General features: G+C 37.5%; 1 protein-coding gene across 1 annotated transcript in view; it reads left to right on the forward strand.

The window, feature by feature from the left end:
* Positions 1 to 20,710, forward strand: part of LOC102481117 (collagen alpha-1(XXVIII) chain) — a gene marked incomplete at its 5' end in the record, with an annotated part of 182,282 nt that extends 161,572 nt beyond the window's left edge. Inside the window, 2 exons of the mRNA XM_006165543.3 lie at positions 18,285 to 18,495; positions 20,360 to 20,710. Of these exons, the coding sequence (XP_006165605.1) occupies positions 18,285 to 18,495; positions 20,360 to 20,532 (384 nt within the window). The remainder of the gene's footprint in view (positions 1 to 18,284; positions 18,496 to 20,359) is intronic.
* Between the last annotated feature and the right edge of the window lie 2,649 nt (positions 20,711 to 23,359).

Below are 23,359 nucleotides of genomic sequence, written 5' to 3' on the forward strand. Positions count from 1 at the left end.
TTAAAAATTCTAGCAGAGCCATGGAGGAAACATAAGAAAAAGATGATGTAATTAATTTCAGGAGAGAGTAATGAAAAGTGCTTTAATCTGCTTGGCTTACTGTAACAAAAGTACCATACACTGATTAGCTTAATAACAAGTATTTATTTTTCTCAGTTGAGGCTGGGAAGTCCAAAATCTGGTGTTTGGTGAGGGCTTACTTCCCAGCTTGTAGATAACTGGTGCCTTGTTTTGTCTTGACATGGCTGAGAGATAGCTCATCTCTCTCATGTCTCTTCTTATAAGGGATTAATCCCACCCATGAAGGCTCCAACCTCTTGAGCTAATTAATTACCTCTCAAAGGCCTCATCTCCAAATACCATTGGGGTTTCAGGTTTCAATATATGAACATTGGAGGGATGCAGACAAGTCATCTATAACAGAAGGCTTCACAGAGGAAGTGGCGATGAGCCGAGTTTTCAGAGTAATTAGATGTTTTTCAAGGGAAGAGTAGGAGGAAGAGTATTTCTAGCAGAAGGAACATGTGATCAGAGCAACCACAAAATGGCAGAGCATTTCAAGAACAAATTCAGTTCAACTGTAGTGTATGGTTTGAATGGCAGAATGATGAGAGTTGAAGTTGGACAAATCATTTGAGAACTAATTATAAATGATTTCATGTGTCAAGCCAAACGGTTTGAATTTCATTCATAGGCCAGGAGATAGCAGAGGTTTTTTTGAAGCAAAGACCATACAGTCATATTTGGTTCACAGAAAGAATAGCCCTGGTGCAGTGTGAAAGATAATGAGGAGAAGGAGGTAAGGAAACTAGAGATTGGCATATGAAGTATGATAGTCCAGGTAAGAGAAAACAAAGCCCTAAATTAAGATAGGGGAAGTAGAAATAGAAAAGAGGCACAAAGGGGGAAGCCATTTCTAGGGTAGAATGAACAGAATTTAGTGATTGAATGGATTGGAGGTTAGGAAGGAGTCTGGGTATGATTATTGGGGTTCTAGTTTGGAGATGAGATAGATTGAAAACCCATATACAGAGATGGGGAACATAGGATACAGGGTGGTTTGTTCGTTTGTTTGTTTTTAAGAAAAATAATGAGTTTCAGTTGGCAGCATAAAAAGTAGAGGTGCCTGGGGGACATCTAAGGCAGTTATGGCACAAAACGAGCAATAACCAGACCATATGCCTCTGGTGTCATGTCCCAGAAAGTCCAATGGACCTGAGGGACAAGTGACATTAACAGATTATGACAGACAGTAAGCTGTGGACAGGAGGGCATAAGAAGAGTATATCCAAAATAGTTTGGATATATAACACTAAAAGCCACAGGAGGAACTCAGTCATCAGCTGATCAAGGTAGTGGGAGCTGGCATTTAACTTTCTTCTCTTGGATAGCCTCTCACACATACATATATATATACACATACATACACACACACACCTATACGTCTCTATATATACATACACATATGTGCACACGTAATACATGTATATGTGTGTATATATATAGTATATACACTTATACATACAAACATGTATTTATATCTCTGTTTATGCACACCTACCTTTATCTGATAGGTATAATTATGGTTTCCAGGGCTGGTAGGTGGCATGGCAGTTAAGGGCACTGGACTCCCACATGGCTGACCACAGTTTGGGTCCCAGACCTGGGGGCTTACTGTCTCACTTTCCCTCTCTCTCTTGCTCTGTCCCTCTCTGGTCAAATTTAAATAAATAAATAAATAAAGTTAAATAAAATAATTATTTTAAAATAAATTATGGTTTTCAAATATCTAACGTAAAGCGAATCTGTCAAAACCTTTAGCTTCTCAGATTGTTCGTGAGTTGCTCCTAGGCAACACTGCAAAGCAAAGTAAATGATCTCAGAAGTCCCATTTCCCTCTTGGTTATCCCTTTCCTTTCTCTGTTGTTTCTTCTGTCACTCTCTTAAGACACCTACTTATTTCTACCTTCATTCTCTTCTTTCTACCAGAATCTATTCCTAGGGCAAAACCTGCCATCATTTATTTACACTTTAGTGTGAAATCTAAGTCAATAGTTTTCTACTTCAAAGAAGGACTAACATTGTAAACATCTAATGGTGGAGGGAGACTTGATTCTGACTCAGATAAAAAGTGGAGGTGCCGGGGACATCTAAGGCAGTTATGACAATAATAGGTAGAAATAGACATGTACTGGGATGTAGAAAGCAGAAGAACCCTCCCCCCAATCTATTAATTGTATAACCCTTGACCAAATCAGTGCTATACCTACTGCTAAACTAAAAAAAAAAAAAAAAAAAGAAGCTTTTCTTCAGTGAAAGGCACCAATTACCTTGTTATAACAAGGACTGTAAACATAAAAAGATCCTATCTTTTGTGAGAGTAATAATGTTAACATTTTAGGCTTTATCGTTTTTGGACTTGGCTACTTGGGTTAAGATTTCCAGGATATAAACGGGAGTGGCAGAAAAAAACCAAGTAAATATTTAATCAAGCCTACTGACTAAATCTAGAAATCTAGTAATCACCTATTAAGCAAGTAAGTGTGTTAAATTCCTGTATGTAGTCACTTTTTGTCATTCTAAATGCTTTACTAAATAATGTCAGCACATAGGGTGTTTATTCATTGGAGTTGATTTCTTGTGATAATACTTAAGATCTCTAGGTTTTAAAGAAGTAAAAAGAAAAGAATCCTTATCTACCCTTTCAAAAAACTGCCTTTTTAAAAAATTTAAATTTTAAAGAAAGGGAGAGACAGAGAGACAGAAAGTGAGAAGTCACTGCCCAGGATGGACCGCCATACCGCAAGCCCTTCTCCTTCATTCTCCTCTTGGAATCTTGGGCATGCACGCACATGTACCCACTGTGAGTTTTAAGCCACCGGGTCTGGGACTCGACCATGGTGGACTATGTGGGAGTCCAGCAACCTAACCATTACGCCATCTACTGGTCCCCAAACTGCTTTTTTTGTATCATGAAAAGTTGTTCCCTGAGAATAACTTAGATAACTGGTTGCAGAGATTTCTTCCCTTCTGTAGGAGACTGTAGAGAGTGATTCCACAGCAACTTAGTGACTGACATGGCCAAGCCAGCATGAGAAGAAGGCTTCTGTGTTGTTCTTGCTCTAGCTGGAGTAGGAAAGAAAGGGGAAACTGTGAGTCTCCCCTTTTCTCCTGATACTGTCTTAATATATAGCTCAAGGCCAGTCTAGAATGCAGGCTCCTCATTTCTGCACAGACAGTGTATATTCTGTATTGATGCATATTCCAACAAACTGGCACAATGGCTGAGCATGCTGGCTGTCCCCTCTCTCTTAGTCTATTCTCTGTTTCAGGGGATCTATCCCTGGTCCCTATCCTACTTTGTCTCCTCTCATCATTTTTCACACAAGTTTATCAAACGTCTCCATCTTCATTTTGCTCTTGCTACTTCCCCACTTCTTTTCCTCTCCCTGCAATCCTTGTTCATCATTACTCCATCTCAAGAGTCCTAAAGAGAGCCACTTTGGGGTCTGGGCTCCAATGGTAATTTTTCAAGAATCCAAGCCCTGAGCAGGTTCAGACTTAATAGTGGAATTTATGTATCCTTTTATCCCCAAATCTGACCCTGGGCTCCATCGGCAACTCTGAGGTAGCATCCTGCAGTTCTCCTAGAGCTTGTGTTCTAGGGCATGTTCCTTTTTGCCTTCTCAAAGATCAGGTCTTCATTGTTGAGCCCTTTCATGCCAGTGTTTTAGTCTCCTTCCCTGCGGTTAGTAAATGGGCTTCAGACTCTCCCGTCTTTTAACTCACATGTCCGTATTTCTGCTGTCCAATTTCTTTGTATCTTTTTATAATGGTTCCACAGACTAGTCTCAACTGCATCTCTCTGTGTTTTGCTTTTCCTCCTTCTCTCTTGTCCCTCCCCTCACTTTCCCACCTCTTCTTCCTCTCTCTCTCTCTCGGGATCTATCCCTGGTCCCTATCCTACTTTGTCTCCTCTCATCATTTTTCACACAAGTTTATCAACGTCTCCATCTTCATTTTGCTCTTGCTACTTCCCCACTTCTTTTCCTCTCCCTGCAATCCTTGTTCATCATTACTCCATCTCAAGAGTCCTAAAGAGAGCCACTTTGGGGTCTGGGCTCCAATGGTAATTTTTCAAGAATCCAAGCCCTGAGCAGGTTCAGACTTAATAGTGGAATTTATGTATCCTTTTATCCCCAAATCTGACCCTGGGCTCCATCGGCAACTCTGAGGTAGCATCCTGCAGTTCTCCTAGAGCTTGTGTTCTAGGGCATGTTCCTTTTTGCCTTCTCAAAGATCAGGTCTTCATTGTTGAGCCCTTTCATGCCAGTGTTTTAGTCTCCTTCCCTGCGGTTAGTAAATGGGCTTCAGACTCTCCCGTCTTTTAACTCACATGTCCGTATTTCTGCTGTCCAATTTCTTTGTATCTTTTTATAATGGTTCCACAGACTAGTCTCAACTGCATCTCTCTGTGTTTTGCTTTTCCTCCTTCTCTCTTGTCCCTCCCCTCACTTTCCCACCTCTTCTTCCTCTCTCTCTCTCTCGCTCTCTCTCATACTCACTCCTTCCAGCTCTGGCTCTCACTCTTGGCTTCTTCATTTCTCATTCACTTGGGAAGCTCTCTGAAGTTCAGCTACTGCCTCCTATATGCAATGGAAATTCTTCTGAAAAAGTCACCAGCAACTTTCTAATTGTAAAATTCTTTTTTTCCCCCTGCATATAACACTATGGCTATTAAAATATTGTTGAAACTGTTTCCAGGATTTTGAGAATCCTCTCTGAACTTGATCTCCTCTTACCCCTCTAAGCATGGTTTTTCTTTCCCTGCCTACCTCTTAAATGTTTAAACGTAGTTTATCTGAGATCCGTTCTCAGCCTGCTTCTCTTCTTCTGCATTCTTTTTTTGGGTCCATACATGCCAATGGTCCTATCTGCCTCCCCAGTCCAGGACTTCCTCCTGGGCCTGTTCATACTCTTGATGGCCTGTGCACACCTTATGCTAGGCCTCGCGTAGGCATCTAACATGGGAGGTTGTTCATATTGCTCATTATGGGCATTCTTGAAATCCCACCAACCAGCCAGGCACCCGATAACCTATTCATAACTGAACTCTTACTTTACCTCCCACACTCACTGGTTCTTCTTTGCTATGTTCTTTTATTTTTTGGAGAGGTTTTCACTGTAGGGCACGTGCGCTCGCCAGACAGAGAGACATAGAGACAGAAAGCGAGAAATCACCCCCCAGGGGGGATGGTCACACCGCAATCCCTTCTCCTCCATTCTCCTCTCGGGATCTTGGGCACGTACGCACACGCGCCCGGTGTGAGTTCCAAGCCACCGGGTCCAGGACGCGAACCACGGTCGACTACGTGGGAATCCAGTGACATAGCCATTACGCTAACTGATGGTTCCCCTTTGCTATGTTCTTAATATCCCTTTATCCACCCTAACTACCCCTTTCCTGATCTATATTTCTACTATTAGATTAGGAACACTTCTTTTCTTGTCTTATTAATAACCATATAATCATAATTAATGTCCCATTTCTTTCTACTTTCTGTCCATTTTTTTTTTTTTTGGAGAGATTTTTGCTATAGGGCGCATGTGCTCGCCAGAAAGACAGAGAAAGACAGAGAGAGAGAAATCCAGAAATCACTTCCCAGGGAGGGATGGCCATGCCGCAATTCCTTCTCCTCCATTTTCCTCGCAGGATCTTGGGCATGGATGCACACGCACCTGGCGTGAGTTTAAGCCACCCGGTCTGGGACTCAAACTGCAGTCGACTACATGGGAGTTCAGTGACATAGCCATTACGCTAACTTCTGGTCCCCTCTTCCTGTCCATTTTATCCATTATAGTTGATAGTTTCATATTTTGCCCTCTTTTTAAAATAACATCATTGAATTATTTCATTTATATCCAATCTCATTTGGCTGAATTTTCTTAAGACCTGCCTGTAACACTATGGGATATATTTAAATGTGATATTAAGCCTCTGACAATGGAATAGTAGACCACATAAATGAGCACAGTTATGTTTTCTTCAATTGTCCTCTAGAAGTTAAATTTTGTAGGTTGCTCAATCATGTTTTTAATTTTATTTTTTTATTATTATTTTTCAATTTGCTATAGGGTGCACATACTCACCAGAGAGAGACAGAGAGAGAGAGGGAAAGTGATAGAGCAAGCTGCCAAGTCTGGGACTCAAACCACTGTTGGCCATGTTGGAGTTCAGCACCTAAACCACCACACCATCTGCTGATGCCACTCAGTCATATTATACTGACTATTAAATAAAGTAGACTTATTAAAATCCACAGTCAATGCTGTTGAAAACTTTAAAAGACATGAGATTGAGTCCAATGTTTATTTTAGTTTTTTCCACTTTTCCAAATTAAGTTAATTTCCTGAAATCAGATCTAACTATAAATAGTCTTGACTAAGTCATATATACAGACAAATCTCTTTATCAGTCACTACAGTAAAATAAATTAATACTCTCATTGTAGGTGGTCAAAAAATTAAATTGTTCTTATTAAAACTGTGTAACTACAAATTATTAGTACTGCTATGTGAAGTTGTTTTTTAATCACTATATATTGCTAACAATAGACTTATTACCCTTAGAATATAAGCATTGCCTATCCTGTGAATTAAAAAAAAAAACAAAAAAAAACAGAACATATTCGAAACTGATCTAGAAAAAAATACCCAGACTTGGAAGTCAGGAAATCTGGTTTGTTGTTGCACTGCTGAAGCTGAGTGCATTATATTCTCAACTCCAAACTTTATATTTTCCCTACTTCACTATTTCTGAAGTTGTGATGCATATGCAATATATGTAGTTTTTAAAAAAGTTTATATTGTATTTTACAGTGACATTTTAGAAATGAAATCTGATCACTGATATTGGGTGAATGACTTATTTTCTTCAAGTCTTGGTCTCCTAGTTTGTAAAATAAGGGATTATTATTAGGATGTTCTTCCTGTCCTAAATGTACATGATGAGAGCAGTCAAAAACATTTACCAGAAAATGCCAGAATAGAGTATTATACTGATATATGAGAAAGTTTAAACAGAATAAAACCATGCATTCTACACATCTATAAAAGTTGTAGTATCTCAGGGAGGTGCAGCTCCAGTTCAAAGTGTTCCTGAAGGTCCTCAACAACCCCAAAATGCAGATTAAGAGCCTACAGTGTAAGTTCTTCAGTGCCAGAACCTGATAAAGAAGTTATTGCCTAGGAAGAGTCGAAAAGGCTGCTGAAAACCAGACATCTGGAAGGAGCCAGCTGTGCGGTAGCAGAATCCCTACACCCCAGAGGGAGAAATTTTGACTAGCACCGCTGGGAAAATCCTAAACCTCAATATAAGGCTGATGCAGATGATCGCTAGCATTCATCCAGAGCAGACATGAGCTCAGATATGAGGGCTTGTCTGTAATATATACAAGATTCTAGGTAAATGAATCATGAGAAAAATATTTGGAAATCAAAAACTAAAAGACCCTCTGGAATTGTCTGGCACCTGGTCAGTAATCTTTCGTTTTGTCCATTCATGTTCCTGGGATGCTGCACTGAGTTTGTTTTCCTCCCTTTAAAGATCAGCTCAGAGTCTGAAGGAGAATGCCCATAGCACATGTGCTTGTCCAGTGCACGCAATAGCCCCGGACTCTAGGTTTCAGCCCCTTGCACATCCTTAGACTCCTCTGTTGTGTCTTTTACTGTGGTAAACCCCTGCTTGGAGCCAAAACTAAACCTCTTCTGAGGCAGGCTGGAGTAGAAATGTGCAGAGTTGATTGGTGGGCTTATATTTTTAGGTTTAAGATTTATTAAAAACAAACAAACAAACAAAAAACAAAAATAAAAACCAGAATACAACCAACACCTGATTGTCCATCACCAGGATTTCCGTTAGTTCACAGGTCTTGCTTCAGGTAACTCCTGCCTGGTTCCCTCCAGAGTTCTTTTCCTCCTCCACTCTCTAGATGAAAACACTGTCAAGAATTTGGTGTGTAATTTGCTGGTTACATTTGGGCTACTTTTAGAGTTGGAAGGTATGTTAGGGCCCAGTCTTTTGTTTTAAAAATTATTAACAGTAAAGCCTTGAGGAATTGGACAATCCAATATAGTCTTTCTCTCTTTGCATGTTCTTATTAATTTCAGACTAAAGATGAGTGGAAGCAAAAGAATAACCCCTGTTTATTTATTCAGTAGCTACTATTAGTCTGAGCTATGTTATTAAGGTTTTTAAAAAAGAGAGAGAGAGAAGGAAGGAAAGAAAAGGAAGAGAAAAGAGAGAAAGAAACAGAAAGATATGTCATGGTTTAATTTCTCTGATCAGAGAAGTGATATTTATACACATGAAACAAGATACAAGATAGCTTGAGGGAGGAAAAGGTTTTTTTGTTTTTTCTTTCTGTCTACCTGTTTTAAGTTCATTGCTTGGAGCTCCATAAATTAGACTGATAAAAAGCAGATTAACAAGAGAAAAACAAGTTTATTAACATGTGTAGTTCACATACTCATAAGAGCACTTAGTAATTAGTAACAACAGAGTCACTAGAGCTGAGCTGATATAGAATCTTTTTTTAAAATTTATTTGTATGTAAATAGTTATATTTTAAATTTACGTTTACTTACTTCATATCTTTACAGTGTACAACATGGTTTTTCTCAGCATGAATACAGTACATATTAGTCAAGTCAAAGATATTACCATATGCATTATCATCAACAGATAACTTTTCACTTTTGTGTCTATTAAATGTTTCCTTCCTCTCACCTCCTATTACCCACCCCCTCCTACACTGTCTCTAATATCTACAGTTACTCTCCCTGGTATTATACCTTCCTATCTTTCTGTTTCTACTATAAAGTGCAGACATTCAGCCAGTCAATGCCTGTCTTTCATAGTCTACCTTGCCTCACTTAGCATGAAATCTTCCATATTCATCCATTCTGTATCAAATGTCAGGGTCTCATTGTTTTTTGTGTAGCCAGTTAGTATTCCATAGAGTACATTTGACACATTTTTTAATCCACTCATCTGTTCTTAGATATTTGGGCTGGTTCCATGTCCTAGCTGTTGTGAATAATGTTGCAATAAACATGGATGTGCAAGTGTTTTTCTGACTAAGGGTTTTTCTATCCTATGGGTATACACCCAAGAGTGGAATTACTGAATTGTATGGTAGTTCTATTTGAAGGTTTCTGAGGAACTTCCACTTTGTTCTCCACAGGGTCTGTACTAATTTACATTCCTATTGATAGTGTAAGAGGGTTCCCTTTTCACTGAAGCCTCTCCAGAATTTATTCTTTATTGTTTCAATCTTAACCATTCTGACTGGGGTTAAGTGATTATTTCACTGTGGTTTTGATTTGTGTTTCCCATATGATAAGAAATACTGAGCATTTTTTCATATGCTTTTTGACCATTTGTATGTCTTCCTTAGAGTTGTCTGTTCAGCTCATTTGCCCATCTTTTCTACTGGATTGGTTAATTTTTTTTCTTGGGGTGGGCAGGTAAACTGCTTAAGTTCCTTGCATATTCTAACCAGAATCAGTCTTTTATCTGAGGCATAGTTTGTAAATATATTCTCCCACTCTCAGGGTTATCTTCTTACTCTAATTATTGTTTCTTTGCTTGTGCAGAGACTTTTTAGCCTGATGTAGTATCAATTGCCTACCTTTGGGATTATTACCTATGTTTTGGAGGTCTTATTTAAGAAGTCTTTGCCTACTCTGATGTCTCCAAGAGTCTCCTGTATTTTTCACCAGTAGTTTTATGGTTTGAGGTTTTATGTTTAGATCCTTAATCCAATTTTTGAGTTGATTTTTGTTAATGGTGAGAGATAGGGGTTCAGTTTCACTTTTATATAGGTGGATATCTAGTTTTTCCAGCATCATTTGCTAAAGAGTCTCTTTTCCCTCCTATATTGTCTTGTGCTCTTGAAAATCAGTTGGGCTGTATATTTTGCTATTTATTTCATGGTCTTAATTCTGTTTCATTGGTCTACCTGCCCATTTTTGTGTCAATGCCATGTTGTTTTTATTATCACAGCTTTGCAATATATTTTGAGGTCAGGAAGGGAGATGCCTCTACTTTATTCTGTTTGCACAAGATTGCTTTGACAGTATGGGGCCTTTTATGATTCAAGACAAATTTTATTATTTTTTTTCTATTTCTGTGAAGAATATCTCTGGTAGTTTGATTAGAATTACATTGAATTTGCAGATTAATTTGGCTATGGTGGACATTTTTATTCTATTTATTCTTCCAATCCAGGAACATGGGATGTCTTTCTACTTTTTTGTATGATTTTCTATTTCTTTTTTAAATTTTTCATAGTTTTCCTTTTAGGGGTCTTTCACTTCCTTGATTAGGCTTATTCTTCTGTGTCCTATTTTTTGTGATTGGTTATTGTGAATGGGATTTTGTGGATTCTTTTAGATTTTCTATGCATATAATCATATCATCTGCAAATAGAGATTATTTCATTTCTTCTTTTCTCACTTGAATGCCTTTTATTTTACTGTCTTTTCTGATTGTATTGGCTAGGACTTCCAGTACTATGTTCACAGGGATTGGAGAAAGTGAGTAGCTTTGTCTTGTTCCAGTTTTTTGTCAAAAGCTTACAACTTTTTCTCATTCAGTATGATGTTAGTTATGTGTTTGCCATAGATGGCTTTTATTGTATTGATAAATGTTTCTTCTATGCCAGTTTCACTGAGAGTCTTAATCTTGAAAGAATATTGTATTTTATCAAGTGCTTCTTCTGCATCAATTGATATGATCATATAGTTTTTTAAATCTTTCCTTCTGTTAATGTGATACATTACATTTATTGTTTTGCATATGTTGAACTATCCTTGTTTCCCTTGAATAAAGCCTACCTGGTCTTGATGTATAATCTTTTTAATGTGTTGTTGGATGCAATTTGCTGGTATCTTATTGAGAATTTTTGTATCTGTATTCATCAGGGGTATTGATCTGTAGCTTTCTTTTTTTGTTATGTCCTTGTCTGTTTTGGGGATAAGGATGATAGAGGATTCATACAATGAATTTTGGAGAGTTCCTTTCTTTTGGATTTTTAAAGATAGTTTGAGGAGAATTGGGATTAGTTCTTTAAAAGTTTTGTAGAATTCGAAAGTGAAGCCATCAGGACCTGAACTTTTCTTTTTTGGGAGACTATTTATTACCGATTCAATCTCATTGGTTGTTATTGGTCTCTTCAGGCTTTCTTTCTTTTTTCCTGGTTCAATCTTGGTAAGTTATATGTGTCCAGAAATTTGCCCATTTCCCCTAGGTTTTCTTGTTTCTTGGTGTATAATTGTACATAGTATTCTCTCATGATCTTTTGTATCTCTGTTATGTTTGTTGTAATAGTGCCTGTTTCACTGCTGAATTGATTTATCTGGTTCCTTTTTCTTTTCTTCTTGATTAATCTAGCTGACAGTGTGTCAATTTTGTTTATCTTCTCAAATAACCAGCTTTTGGTTTCATTTATTTTCTGTATAGTTATTATCTATTCATTGATTTCTGCTCAAATCTTCATTATTTATTTTCTCTTGGTATTTCTTTTCTTTTTCTTTTTTTTTTTGGAGAGTTTTTTTTTGTTTGTTTGTTTGTTATAGGGCGCATGCGCTTGCCAGACAGACAGAGAGAGAGACAGAAAGCTAGAAATCACCCCCGAGGGAGGATGGCCATGCTGCAATCCCTTCTCCATTCTCCTCTCAGGATCTTGGGCACGCACGCACATGCGCCCGGTGTGAGTTTAAGCCACTAGGTCCGGGACTCAAACTGCGGTCAACTACATGGGAGTCCAGCAACATAGCCATTATGCCAACTGCTGGTCCCTCTCTTGGTATTTTTTTCATATTCTCTGAGCTGTGTTATCATTTTGTCTATTTGCTACCTTTCTACTTTTTTCTTTAAGGTACTAGTTGCTATGAGCTTCCCTCTTATGACTGCTTTTGCTGTGTTCCATAGGTTATTCATAGTCATTTATTAACATTGGCTTCAAGGAATCTTTTGATTTCAGTCTTAATTTTTTCAGTGGTTATGAAGTCATTCAGGAGTAAGTTGTTTATTTTTCATGTGTTTGTGTATTTTTTTTTTTTTTGGAGAGATTTTCACTGTAGGGCGCGTGCGCTCACCAGACAGACAGAGAGAGACATAGAGACAGAAATGTTTGTGTATTTTTGAGGGTTCTTTCTGTAATTTATTTCAAGTTTGATTTCATTGTGGTCAGAAATGATGCTGGATATGTTTTCTATCCATTTCAGTTTTTTTTTTTTTTTTTTTTTTTTTTTTAAGGAAGGTTTTCGGTGTGGGGCATGTGTGCTCATTGGAAAGACAGAGAGAAGGAAACAGAGAAAAAGAAAGCAAGAAATCACTTCCCAGGGCAGATGACCATGCCACAATCCCTTCTCCATTTTCCTCTCAGGATTTTGGACATGCACCCAGTGTGAGTTTCAAACCACCAGGACTGGGACTTGAACCATGGTCAGCCATATGAGAGTCCTGCAACATTATGCCATCTGCTGGTTCCTATCCTTTTGAATTTGTAAAGGCTTGGTTTGTGCCCTATTATGTGATCAATCTTTGAAAAGGTTCCATGTAACAGTGAGAAAATTGCATATTTTTTAGTTGTTGGGTGAATATTCTATAGATGTCTGTTAAGTCTATTTGATTTATGGTATCATTTAGATCTTGTATCTCTGTTTATTTTATTTTTTCTGGAGAGGTTTTTGCTATAGGGCGCATGTGCTTGCCAGACAGACAGAGAGAGGCAGAGAGACAGAAAGTGAGAAATCACCCCCCCCCCAGGGTGGATGGTCACACTGCAATCCCTTCTCCTCCATTCTCCTCTTGGGATCTTGGGCATGCACATGCACCCGGCGTGAGTTTTAAGCCACCGGGTGCAGGACACGAACGGTGGTCCACTACGTGGGAGTTCAGTGACATAGCCATTACGCTAACTGCTGTTCCCATCTCTGTTTATTTTTTTATCTAGATGATCTGTCCAGAGGAGACAGTGGGGTGTTGCAATGGCCAATGATTATTGTGTTGTAGTCTCTCTCTCCCTTTAAATCTGACAGTCTCTCTTTCACGTATTGGGTGCTCCAGTGTTGGGTGCATAGATATTTATAAGTGTTATATTTCCTTCTTTGTCTCTTCTTACAGCTTTTGTCTTGAAGTCTATTTTTTCTGAAATCAGTATCACGATTCCAGCCTTTTTTGGGTTTGCATTTGCATGGAATATCTTTTTCCAGCCCTTCACTTTTAGTTTATATATATCTTTATCAATGAGGTGTGTTTCTTGTAAGTAGCATATAAAGAGCTCCTGTTTTTTTAATCCATTCAGTCAGTCTGTGTCTTTTAGTTGGAAAATTTAATCCACTAACATTCAACATTATTATTGATATTTGCAGACTTATCCTTGCCATTCTGTTAGCCATTTATTGTTTTTTTTTTGTTATTGTTGTTGTTCTTTTATTTTGTTTGTCCTTCTTTCTTTAGTTTTTCTGACATACTCCTTGCAGTACTTCTTGAAGAGCTGGTGTTGGTGAATTCTTTCAGTTTTTGTTTATCTGAGAATGATTTTATTTCTTCTCGTTTGAAGGATAATCTTACTGGGTATAGTATTCTTCATTAAAATTGTTTTTCTTTGAACATTTTGAATATGTTTTCCCATTCTTTCCTCACTTCCATTGTTTTAGTGAAGAGATCTGATGTTTGCCTAACAGTATAACCTTTGTAAGTAACTTTACATTTCTCTTGTCTTTATTTTATTTTATTTTATTTTATTTTATTTTATTTTATTTTATTTTATTTTATTTTATTTTTGGTCATAGGGTGTGTGTGCTTGGGAGGATGGCCATGCCACAATCCTGTTTCCTTTATTCTCCTCTTGGGATTTTGAGCCCCCATGCACATATGCCTGGCATGAGTTTCAAGCCACTGGGTCTGGGACTCCAACCATGGTCGGCCACGTGGGAGTCCAGCACCATAACTTCTATGCCACCTGCTGGCCCTCAGAGGAGATTTTCATTTCTGTATTGTATTCTTCATTTCCAGAAATTTCATTTGATTCCTTTTTAGGGTGTCTGTTTCTTTATGGAATTTCTATTTCATATCCTAGAATGATTTTCTCATTTCCTGGAATTGATTGTGTTTCCTCTTGTATCTCGTTGACTTTTGTCACAATATGTTTAGAATTCTTTTTCTGACATTTCTGTGAATTCTTCTGTGCTGTTCTTTGTTGGTGAGGGTTTATTATGTTCCCTAGGATGAGAGTTATTTCCTTCTTTTCTCATGTTTCTTCTGTCTCTGCACTGGTTTTTGGTCATCTGAAACAGTATTCACTTCTTCCTATTTATTGGAGTAGATTTTGTAGTATCAGAGGAGGGGAATATCTCCTTTAAATCCCAAGTATGTTCCTACTAGAAGGTAGAGTCATCCAGATCAGAGCAGATTAAGTTTATATAGGTAGCTTCAGGTGGTTGACTCTTCTACCAATCTTTCACCTCCTGATGAACTGGGGATGAACTAAGGAGATATAACATAGTGAAGGGGCTCAAGTCATGAGTTTACAGTACACAGGACATAGGGCTGGAAGTCCCAAAGGCAAACCTGGGGTGTTGGGCTCCCCTCATGATGGGAGAAGCCTCATAGGACTAGAACCCAAGCCTCCCGGTGGGCAGATGGTGCTCAGAAAGCAGGTCTGACATAGGATCTTAACGAAAGGAGAAAACCAAACAAAACAAAACCAAACAAAACAAAAACCAACAACGAAAAGAACTTTGACTTTCAAAGGTAGTAAATATATGGGGAAACTAATGGAAGGTAAGAAAGATAAAGGCTAATGAGAAAAGTTTGTTAGGTAACATCATCTGGGATAAGGTTCTAGCATTGTCTCTGGTAATTAACTCTCTCTTTGTACATCCTGCTTTTAGGCAAATGAGAAATGACAAAGAGCTCTTCTTGTGTCCGTTTCTTCTTTATTGCTTTCAGCTCAACATAGTCAATATGGCAACTTGGCATATTTTGGAGTGGCATATTCTGCTACTCTTAATAGAATAAAGCTAATGGTTAAGTTCTTAATCACCAGGGTCAATAAAGATAGTATTGTGTGTCATCTAGAAAGAAATAGTGTTGACAGAGTTACTGGAGAAGGTTTTGCAGATGAAGACCAATTTTCTGTGGACTGTGGTGAGAGGGTTGAGTTTTGAGACTGAGACAGATTGAAGAAATGGAATAAATAAAAGATCATGGCAAAATATGCTGGGAGAAGGGGAAGATGAGGTTGTAAATGTGTGGGTGGGGTAGTTGCAGAACCATATAGATCAGCTGAAGAATTTTTCACCTAAACATCTCTTTTTTTCAGTCACAATTGCTAATAAATGGTGATTGTTTAGAAAAATATGCTCTTAGTGTGCAAATTTATCAAAAACGTTTTGGAGACAACTTAGTCTCAAAAGCCTTAAATGTGTGTCTTCTTTGACACTGTAATTACCCATGAGGTTTGTAAAAGAAAAGTAAAAATAAATTAAGTGTGCAAGAACGACCATTGAAGTTATACATAATCTGTATTAAAAAGTGTTATTGAATCAAAATAAAACATATGGAATGATTATAATAAATAAAAAAGCATACAGCATACAAAAACCAATAGCATTTTTTGGTAGTAAATAAAAGTATATGCACATAGGAAAAAAAGACAACAAAAACACATATGAATATGAAAAATGATTATCTCTGCAATTTGGACTGATTTTCTTCTCTATGTGTTCTAAAATTCTCGTCAGTGAACATGTTTGCTTTTGTAATAAGGAAGAAAATTATAAAAACTGTGAACCATTATAATTATGTATTTGTTTAAATCTGAAATCTCACTGAGTCAGAAAATTGATGAAATTATTTTCATTTATTAAAAATTTTTATTCTGGGGACCAGCAGTTAGCGTAATGGCTATCTCACTGGACTCCCATGTATTTGCGGTTCGCATCCCGGACCTGGTGGCTTAAAACTCATGCCGGGCACGTGTGCATGTGTGCCCAAGATCCTGAGAGGAGAATGGAGGAGAAGGGATTGCGGCGTGGCCATCCCCCCTGGGGGGTGACTTCTCGCTTTCTGTCTCTCTATCTCTCTCTGTCTGTCTGGCAAACGCACATGCCTTATAGCGAAAAACCTCTCAAAAATTTTGAGAACTTGCAGTGTAATATTATGGTTGCTAAAATTCTTATATGATTGTGATTGAGATAGAAAACACACATTTCTAAACTTACAAGAGGTAAAGAATAAACTATGAGGCCTCAGGACCTGGAAAAGTTAGGTTTAAAGACTGAGTTAATTCCTTGACAATAACCTTCATGCTGCCTTCAAAGGAATGTTCTCATCTTACAGTAGATCTGAAGTATAAATAATGTTTTTATGTCTGGTAAACTCTTCAAACTCTTTGTAAACTCTTCAAACTCTTATTTCTTACTTAAAATGAAACATGTGCAACCAAAAACAGCAGTGTTTCTTTCCTAAGAACAGAATTTTTCTCAGATTTTGCCACTAGTTTACTAGTAACTTTTGAGAAGTTCTTTAATCATTTGGAGTTTTAGATTCCCTTCAGTAGAAAGTGAGAAATAGAAAATATTTTAACCTTGAATTTCCTAGTTCTATGATTTAAAAAAAAGTTCACATTCAAATTGCCATATGTACGGTCGGAATCATTCTGAAAGAAAGAAAAACCTTAAGTGCTCCACAATTTTAGTGTTGATTGTACCAGAAGTGGTTTTTAGGGGCCAGTGAAAAGTTACCTTTGTATTTGAATGGAGGGTTTTTTATATAGAACTGATGACCAATCCTAATGGAAATATTTGCTCTGATTCACCTGGTAGTATTTCAATCATTGTAAAAATACACATACACAAGTGATAGAATTAATTATCCTTCCCTCATGGTGTGTGTGGCATGTTTGTGAATTCGTGCATACAGAATTAAAAAAAAAAAAACCTATTTAGATAGCAGTGGACCGTTCACGATGGCAGCTGTCTGTGGTCATGGCATGCCATGAACCCTAAGCACAACAGCATCAAGACAGCCTTATCTATTGAGTTGTTGATAAAGTCATGACGTATGTCATGTCGTGTGTCATGACTTTTCCAATGACCCAATAGTTCACAGACTCGCTTATTAAATGAAACAGAAAGCATACAAACAAGAAAGGGCCTTTTAAGGATAAATCAAAACTGTTGGGGCTGAGGTGAATGAATGACTTAACCATGTAACTGACATCCAAGAGAGGAAAAAATCATTCCCATAAAAAATTTGCCTAGCTCCTGACAGTTGCAGTCTAGAATATCTGACATGATCTTTTTTTTTCTTAAGCAGAACATCTTTCTTGTTTCATTATATATTATAAATTTAGATGAAACTTTGAAATTTTAGTTCAGAAAATTTGCTTCTGAAATTATACTCCTTTGTTCCTTAGCTATCAAACATTTCTCAGAAATTTCTAGAAGCTTAGCATCCTATGGCATTTGGCATTTACTTGAGTCTGGTTAATAGGAAGGGCAGGCAAAAGGTGTTTTCAGCTGAGATTGGGCAAGCAATCAAGATGAAAAGTGACTGTTACTGCTTTTTATTTCAGCTGTATATTGCTCTCTGCCATCTGAATTTCCAATCTCAAAATTTGTTGAGCTTGTGGCAGATATTTTGGAATATATTAAGTTCTCTGATGTTAGAAAATGGAGAGATAAGCTCATGAAAAAAATGTTAAAGAAATTAGTGGTTATTTATTCTCCTCATAGCAGTGACTAAAAAAGAATGGTGATAAACTCCCAACCTCATTTCTTTGACATTCTGCATGTAGACCTCTCTGGAAAGCCCAATGCAAAAGCATCTGTGCCTGGAAGTGGGCACTGTGAGTGTATAATATGTGTATACTCACATGTACACCCCATGAAATGGTGGAAAAGCCCGCAACTTGGGTATTAAGGGCTATATGACACATTGGAGAGGTATTATTCTCCAAATTTTTACTTGAAATACTTAATATCAGAGGATAGAGGAGATGCAACTAGTCTGAACTTTTTCTTAAATGTTCCCCAAATCAAGCTGATTTTTTAACTTGATATCAGAAACAAAAATTGTAAATTTCTTGTGTGTAGATCAGTGTCCCTGGAGTCCAGGATGAAGAGGAGGAGCTTTCAGAGCCGACATGGGCTGTTGGGCTGGCTACCACTACCTTACCCAGCGCTGGTTGTAAATTTCTTGTGTGTAGTTCAGTGTCCCTGGAGTCCAGGATGAAGAAGAGGAGCTTTCAGAGCCGACATGGGCTGATGGGCTGGCTACCACTACCTTACCCAGCGCTGTCACAACCCACGAGTCATTGCTCAACATCCCTGAAGGTGGGATAGAGGGTATGGAAACCAGAACTCCAAGTCCCACTTTGATTTTACGGGCAGAAAACTTGGTGTACAACGGGAAGAAAGGTATGTCAGTCTTCTGCTGTGTCTACAGTGGGAGGGAGAAATAGGAAGGATGGTCTCTGAAATCTCATCCAGAGAGAAAGTATTATGACTCTAAACAGGAAGGACAAAAGATGTTCTTCACAGATTATATATATTGGGCCATTGGAAAAGTCATGATGCATTTGTGCATAGAAAAAATACATCATGGGGACCAGCAGTTGGCATAATGGTTATGTTGCTGGACTCCCACATAGTCGACTGCCGTTTGACTCCTGGACCCAGTGGCTTCAAACTCACACTGGGTGCATGTGCATTTGTGCCCAAAATCTCGAGAGGTGAGTGAAGGAGGAGGGATTGTGGCTATCTCCCCTGGGGGGCGATTTCTCACTTTTTGTGTCTCTGTCTCTCTAGTAAGCTCATGTACATTATACCAAAAATCTCAAAAAAAAATTATGTCATGACTTTTATGACAACAAAATAGAATTTGAAAACTGGCTGTGGAGTAAATTTTTGAAAAATTTTAAAAGTTCTTACTGTATTTATTATATTAATTTGAAAGCCTTTAGAGAGGACTGTGGTCACCTGTTTACCTTAGTTCTTACTGCTCCCTATGTTTTACAGATCGCCTTTGCACGTGAAGGCATTTGGATTTGTGCCTCCTTGATTACACAAGAAAGAAAAAAAAGCTAAAATCTAGATGCTGATTTATCAATATATTTTCTGAAGAGTTAATATCTCTAGAAATTTATTACTATATACATATTTTCTATACAACATGCAAGAGATACAACATTTTTGCCCAAAAGAAACTTAAATTGGCTTGAAAACAAATCACACAATATACATTATTTAATTTGTTGTTCCTAAGAACAGAGATGATGGAAATCTATTCTTTTCCATTTGGTCTAAGAAGTCTTCCTATGAAAAGTATACTTAGAAATTAATTTTAGAAAATAAATGAATTGAGACATATTCCAAATGTGGAGAAAGAATGAAGGAGCTAGAGAAAGGATTGGTTTTGTATTGAAAAATGAAGCTTATGGACATATAAACTATCTCACAGAATACGTGTTATTGACAGTGATTATTTTCTTAGTTTCATTTTATTTTATTTTTTGTCTTCTCTCAACTTGGAATCACTTCCTCAGCTAGAAAATTCTAATCATGATCCTATGGATTATCACATAATAAAAAGAGATTTAACAAATGGGAAGCTCTGTAATTAAAGGGACCTCATTAGTATAATATGTCTTCATGGTAGCTCTCCTTTTTTTACAGTGATAAAGTGATATTAGGGGTCTTATCATGTAGTATACATATCTTGTAGTGTCTTGTCCTATAAGGCCTGCACCTTTAAAAAGATCATTGTGATAGAAAGAGAACTCGTTTTACCTTTTTAGCAACTTAAAGAGATTTTTCCTTATTAGTAAGCACAACAAAGTGTGATCATGGGGTTTTCTGTTTTAAAAAATGAGAGGGGATGTGTACAGGAAGCTAGAATAATTTTTATTCCAAACATTAATTTGATTTTAAATCAAATCCAAAGTAAATGAAGTCTTATTTTTGTACTGTCAACTGATTCCCTCTAAAGTATTAGCCTGGGAAGTTTCATCTGTACTTTCAGGAAAACATACATTTTTAATAGGATTTAATGAAGATCAAAGACTGTATTTTCCATAGAATGAATAGTGGTAGAATTTTGGGTGAGGAGAATAATTTTGGGTATTAAAAAACTTTTCTTTCACTAACTTGGAACCATATTTTCTAAATTGGCCTGTCAATATACATGGAGGATAAATAGTTTACATAATTTCATAACATTTTTAATTTTTCTCTCTTATAAAAGAAAAACTTATAATAATACCTTATTCTTTTCTCACCCTAGATCCTAGATGTCTGGAACCTTTGAAGCCTGGGAACTGTACAGAGTATGTGTTGCGATGGTACTATGACCAACACGTCAACTCTTGTGGCCGCTTTTGGTTCAGTGGCTGTAATGGCTCAGGAAATAGATTCCACACTTTAAAAGAATGTCAAGAAATCTGCGTTCAAGGCTGAGCAAGTAAATTAATAACTCTCTGTTAAAAGCCTAGCTTGAACCTTGACAATTTCACTATATTCACCCAGTACAAATAAAACACCATATTTCAGTGTGCACAGAGCATTTACAATTTATACAGTAGTTGAACCCTCAAAAACAAAAACAAAAACACCCTAGGATGTATGTATTATTACTACTCATAAGATGACTTGGGGAAGTTCATTAACTTGTCAACTCTCAGTCAACTCTAAAGTGGCAGAGCAGATTATTATGAATAAATCGCTGTTCAGTCTTGCCTTTGGCTGTTTAAAATGCAAAAAATAGGGACCCTGTGGCTTAAACTCATGCCAGGCACGTGTGTGTACATGCCCAAGATCCCGAGAGGAGAATGGAGGAGAAGGGATTGCAGCGTGGCCATCCTCCCTGGGGGTGTGATTTCTCGCTTTCTGTCTCTCTGTCTCTCTCTGTCTTTCTGGTGAGTGCATATACCCTATAGCAAAAACCTCTAAAAAAACAAAAACAAAACAAAACAAAACAAAAGAAAACAAAAACAAAAACAAAAAACAGAGCATATCCTGTAAGAAAATGAAATAAAAAACAAAAACAGCTCCTCTATCTCATCTCTAATCTAGGAAATGAATATTAGAATTGGTATAAACTTTTTCTGTAGTGTATTGTTTTGTTATTAGAAAAACATTGACAAATATGTTAAATTGACGAAAACTGTGCTTCTTCACAATTTAGAGTGTTACCTGACCTTTTCCCATACTAAAAATTAGATGCCAGGTCTGTTAAAAACAAAAGCAAAGCCCTACTTTATTTTCTCTATGAGCCAAAACCAGGGCCAAGCTCACAAGAATGACTGGACCACAAAGCATCTTTTGGTCCTAGGCTACTCAGCCTATACAGATTGTAATCAAATGGTATCTAGCACATTTCTTAATGTCATGGGAAGTTAGAAGACATTTGTTCATTCATATACTCATTCATTCATATAAGTTATTATACTGCTTACTGTGTATCAGGCACTATCCTTGCATTTATGAAGCTTATTTTCTGGTGGAGGAAAGACCAGAATCAAATAAATGTTAATCTATAAAATACTATCACTCAGTATTATGAAGAGTGGGCCATTGTACTAATATAATACATTGGCAGAAAAAAATACATTGAGAGGGAACAAGTCTTTGATGCTATGGGAGATTGTAATTGTCCATAATTATTTTCTCTTTTTCTATTCTTTGCATGCGCATTTATGAAGCTTATTTTCTGGTGGAGGAAAGACCAGAATCAAATAAATGTTAATCTATAAAATACTATCACTCAGTATTATGAAGAGTGGGCCATTGTACTAATATAATACATTGGCAGAAAAAATACATTGAGAGGGAACAAGTCTTTGATGCTATGGGAGATTGTAATTGTCCATAATTATTTTCTCTTTTTCTATTCTTTGCATGCTTTGAATAGGTAGAGTGTACTTTCCCACACATTTAACTTTGGCTTTCACTGTTGACTTGCTCTGGTCAATGGAAGTGCACAAATGTGAGTTATACCATGACTGAGCAGAAGCTTTAAATTTCTGTGCTTACTTTGGCCTGTGTCTCTTGTTCTGGACATTTACCAAGAAAGTATCAGGCACTCAACTTCAGTTCTGGAGTAATAAGGCACAGAGGGCTGGCACCATAGCCCAGTAGTTGGGTATTGAGCAAAAAGATGCTGGATCCCACGTGGCTGAACAGGTTTGAGTCCTGTTTCTGTCAATTTCATGCTGAGTGTGTGCATGTGTGTTTGGAATCCTGATGGGATGGAGAACTGGAGGAATGGAGATTGTGGCATGACTGGGTCCTATGCAAGGGGATGTATTCCCTCTCTCTTTCTCTGTCTCTTTTGTGTGCAGATGTGCTCTCTGGCATTAAAAACAAAACAAAACAAAACAAAAAACAAAAACAAAAAGTCAGTTGAACTGAGCCCAGACAAATCGAGTTGAACCAAGCCAAACTAGCTGAGCTCACTAAAGCTGAGCCAACTATACCCTTTATGTAATACCAGCGAGAAATACTCATTGTAAACTAATTTGTGGGCATTTGTTAGCAAAATAAAAGTGTGAGAAATTCCTACTTATGGAGCTTGTCTTGACTGTAGCCAGGAAGTGATAGCCTCTGGCCAAGCTGATATGGAGAGAGGAATGAGGCAGTAAGAGATGGCTGGATCTCTTCCATTTAGGAAACAGCTTTATCCCTTCTGGCTGCTTGAAAGAGAAAAGAAATGGGGACTGGATGATGGCATGGTGGTTAGACAGCTGGATTCCACATGGCAAACTATATGGTTCAAGTTCCAGATCTGGGGGTTTGAAAAATACACTGTGCACATGTGTATGCATGCCTAAAATCTCAAAAGGGGAAGTGAAGGAGTAGGAATTGTGAGGTATCTGTCTCACTTTCCCTCCCTTCTCTCTCTCTGTTGCTTGCTGGAGAGTGCACACACCCTATTGCAAGTTAAAGAAACAAACAAACAAAAGACCTTTTAATTCTAACCAATATGGAATACAAAAAAAAAGATTGTAATTGTCCATAATTATTTTCTCTTTTTCTATTCTTTGCATGCTTTGAATAGGTAGAGTGTACTTTCCCACACATTTAACTTTGGCTTTCACTGTTGACTTGCTCTGGTCAATGGAAGTGCACAAATGTGAGTTATACCATGACTGAGCAGAAGCTTTAAATTTCTGTGCTTACTTTGGCCTGTGTCTCTTGTTCTGGACATTTACCAAGAAAGTATCAGGCACTCAACTTCAGTTCTGGAGTAATAAGGCACAGAGGGCTGGCACCATAGCCCAGTAGT

This window comes from Tupaia chinensis, unplaced genomic scaffold (assembly GCF_000334495.1).
Source record: "Tupaia chinensis unplaced genomic scaffold, TupChi_1.0 Scaffold143951_1, whole genome shotgun sequence".
NCBI classification, from domain to species: Eukaryota; Metazoa; Chordata; class Mammalia; order Scandentia; family Tupaiidae; genus Tupaia; species Tupaia belangeri.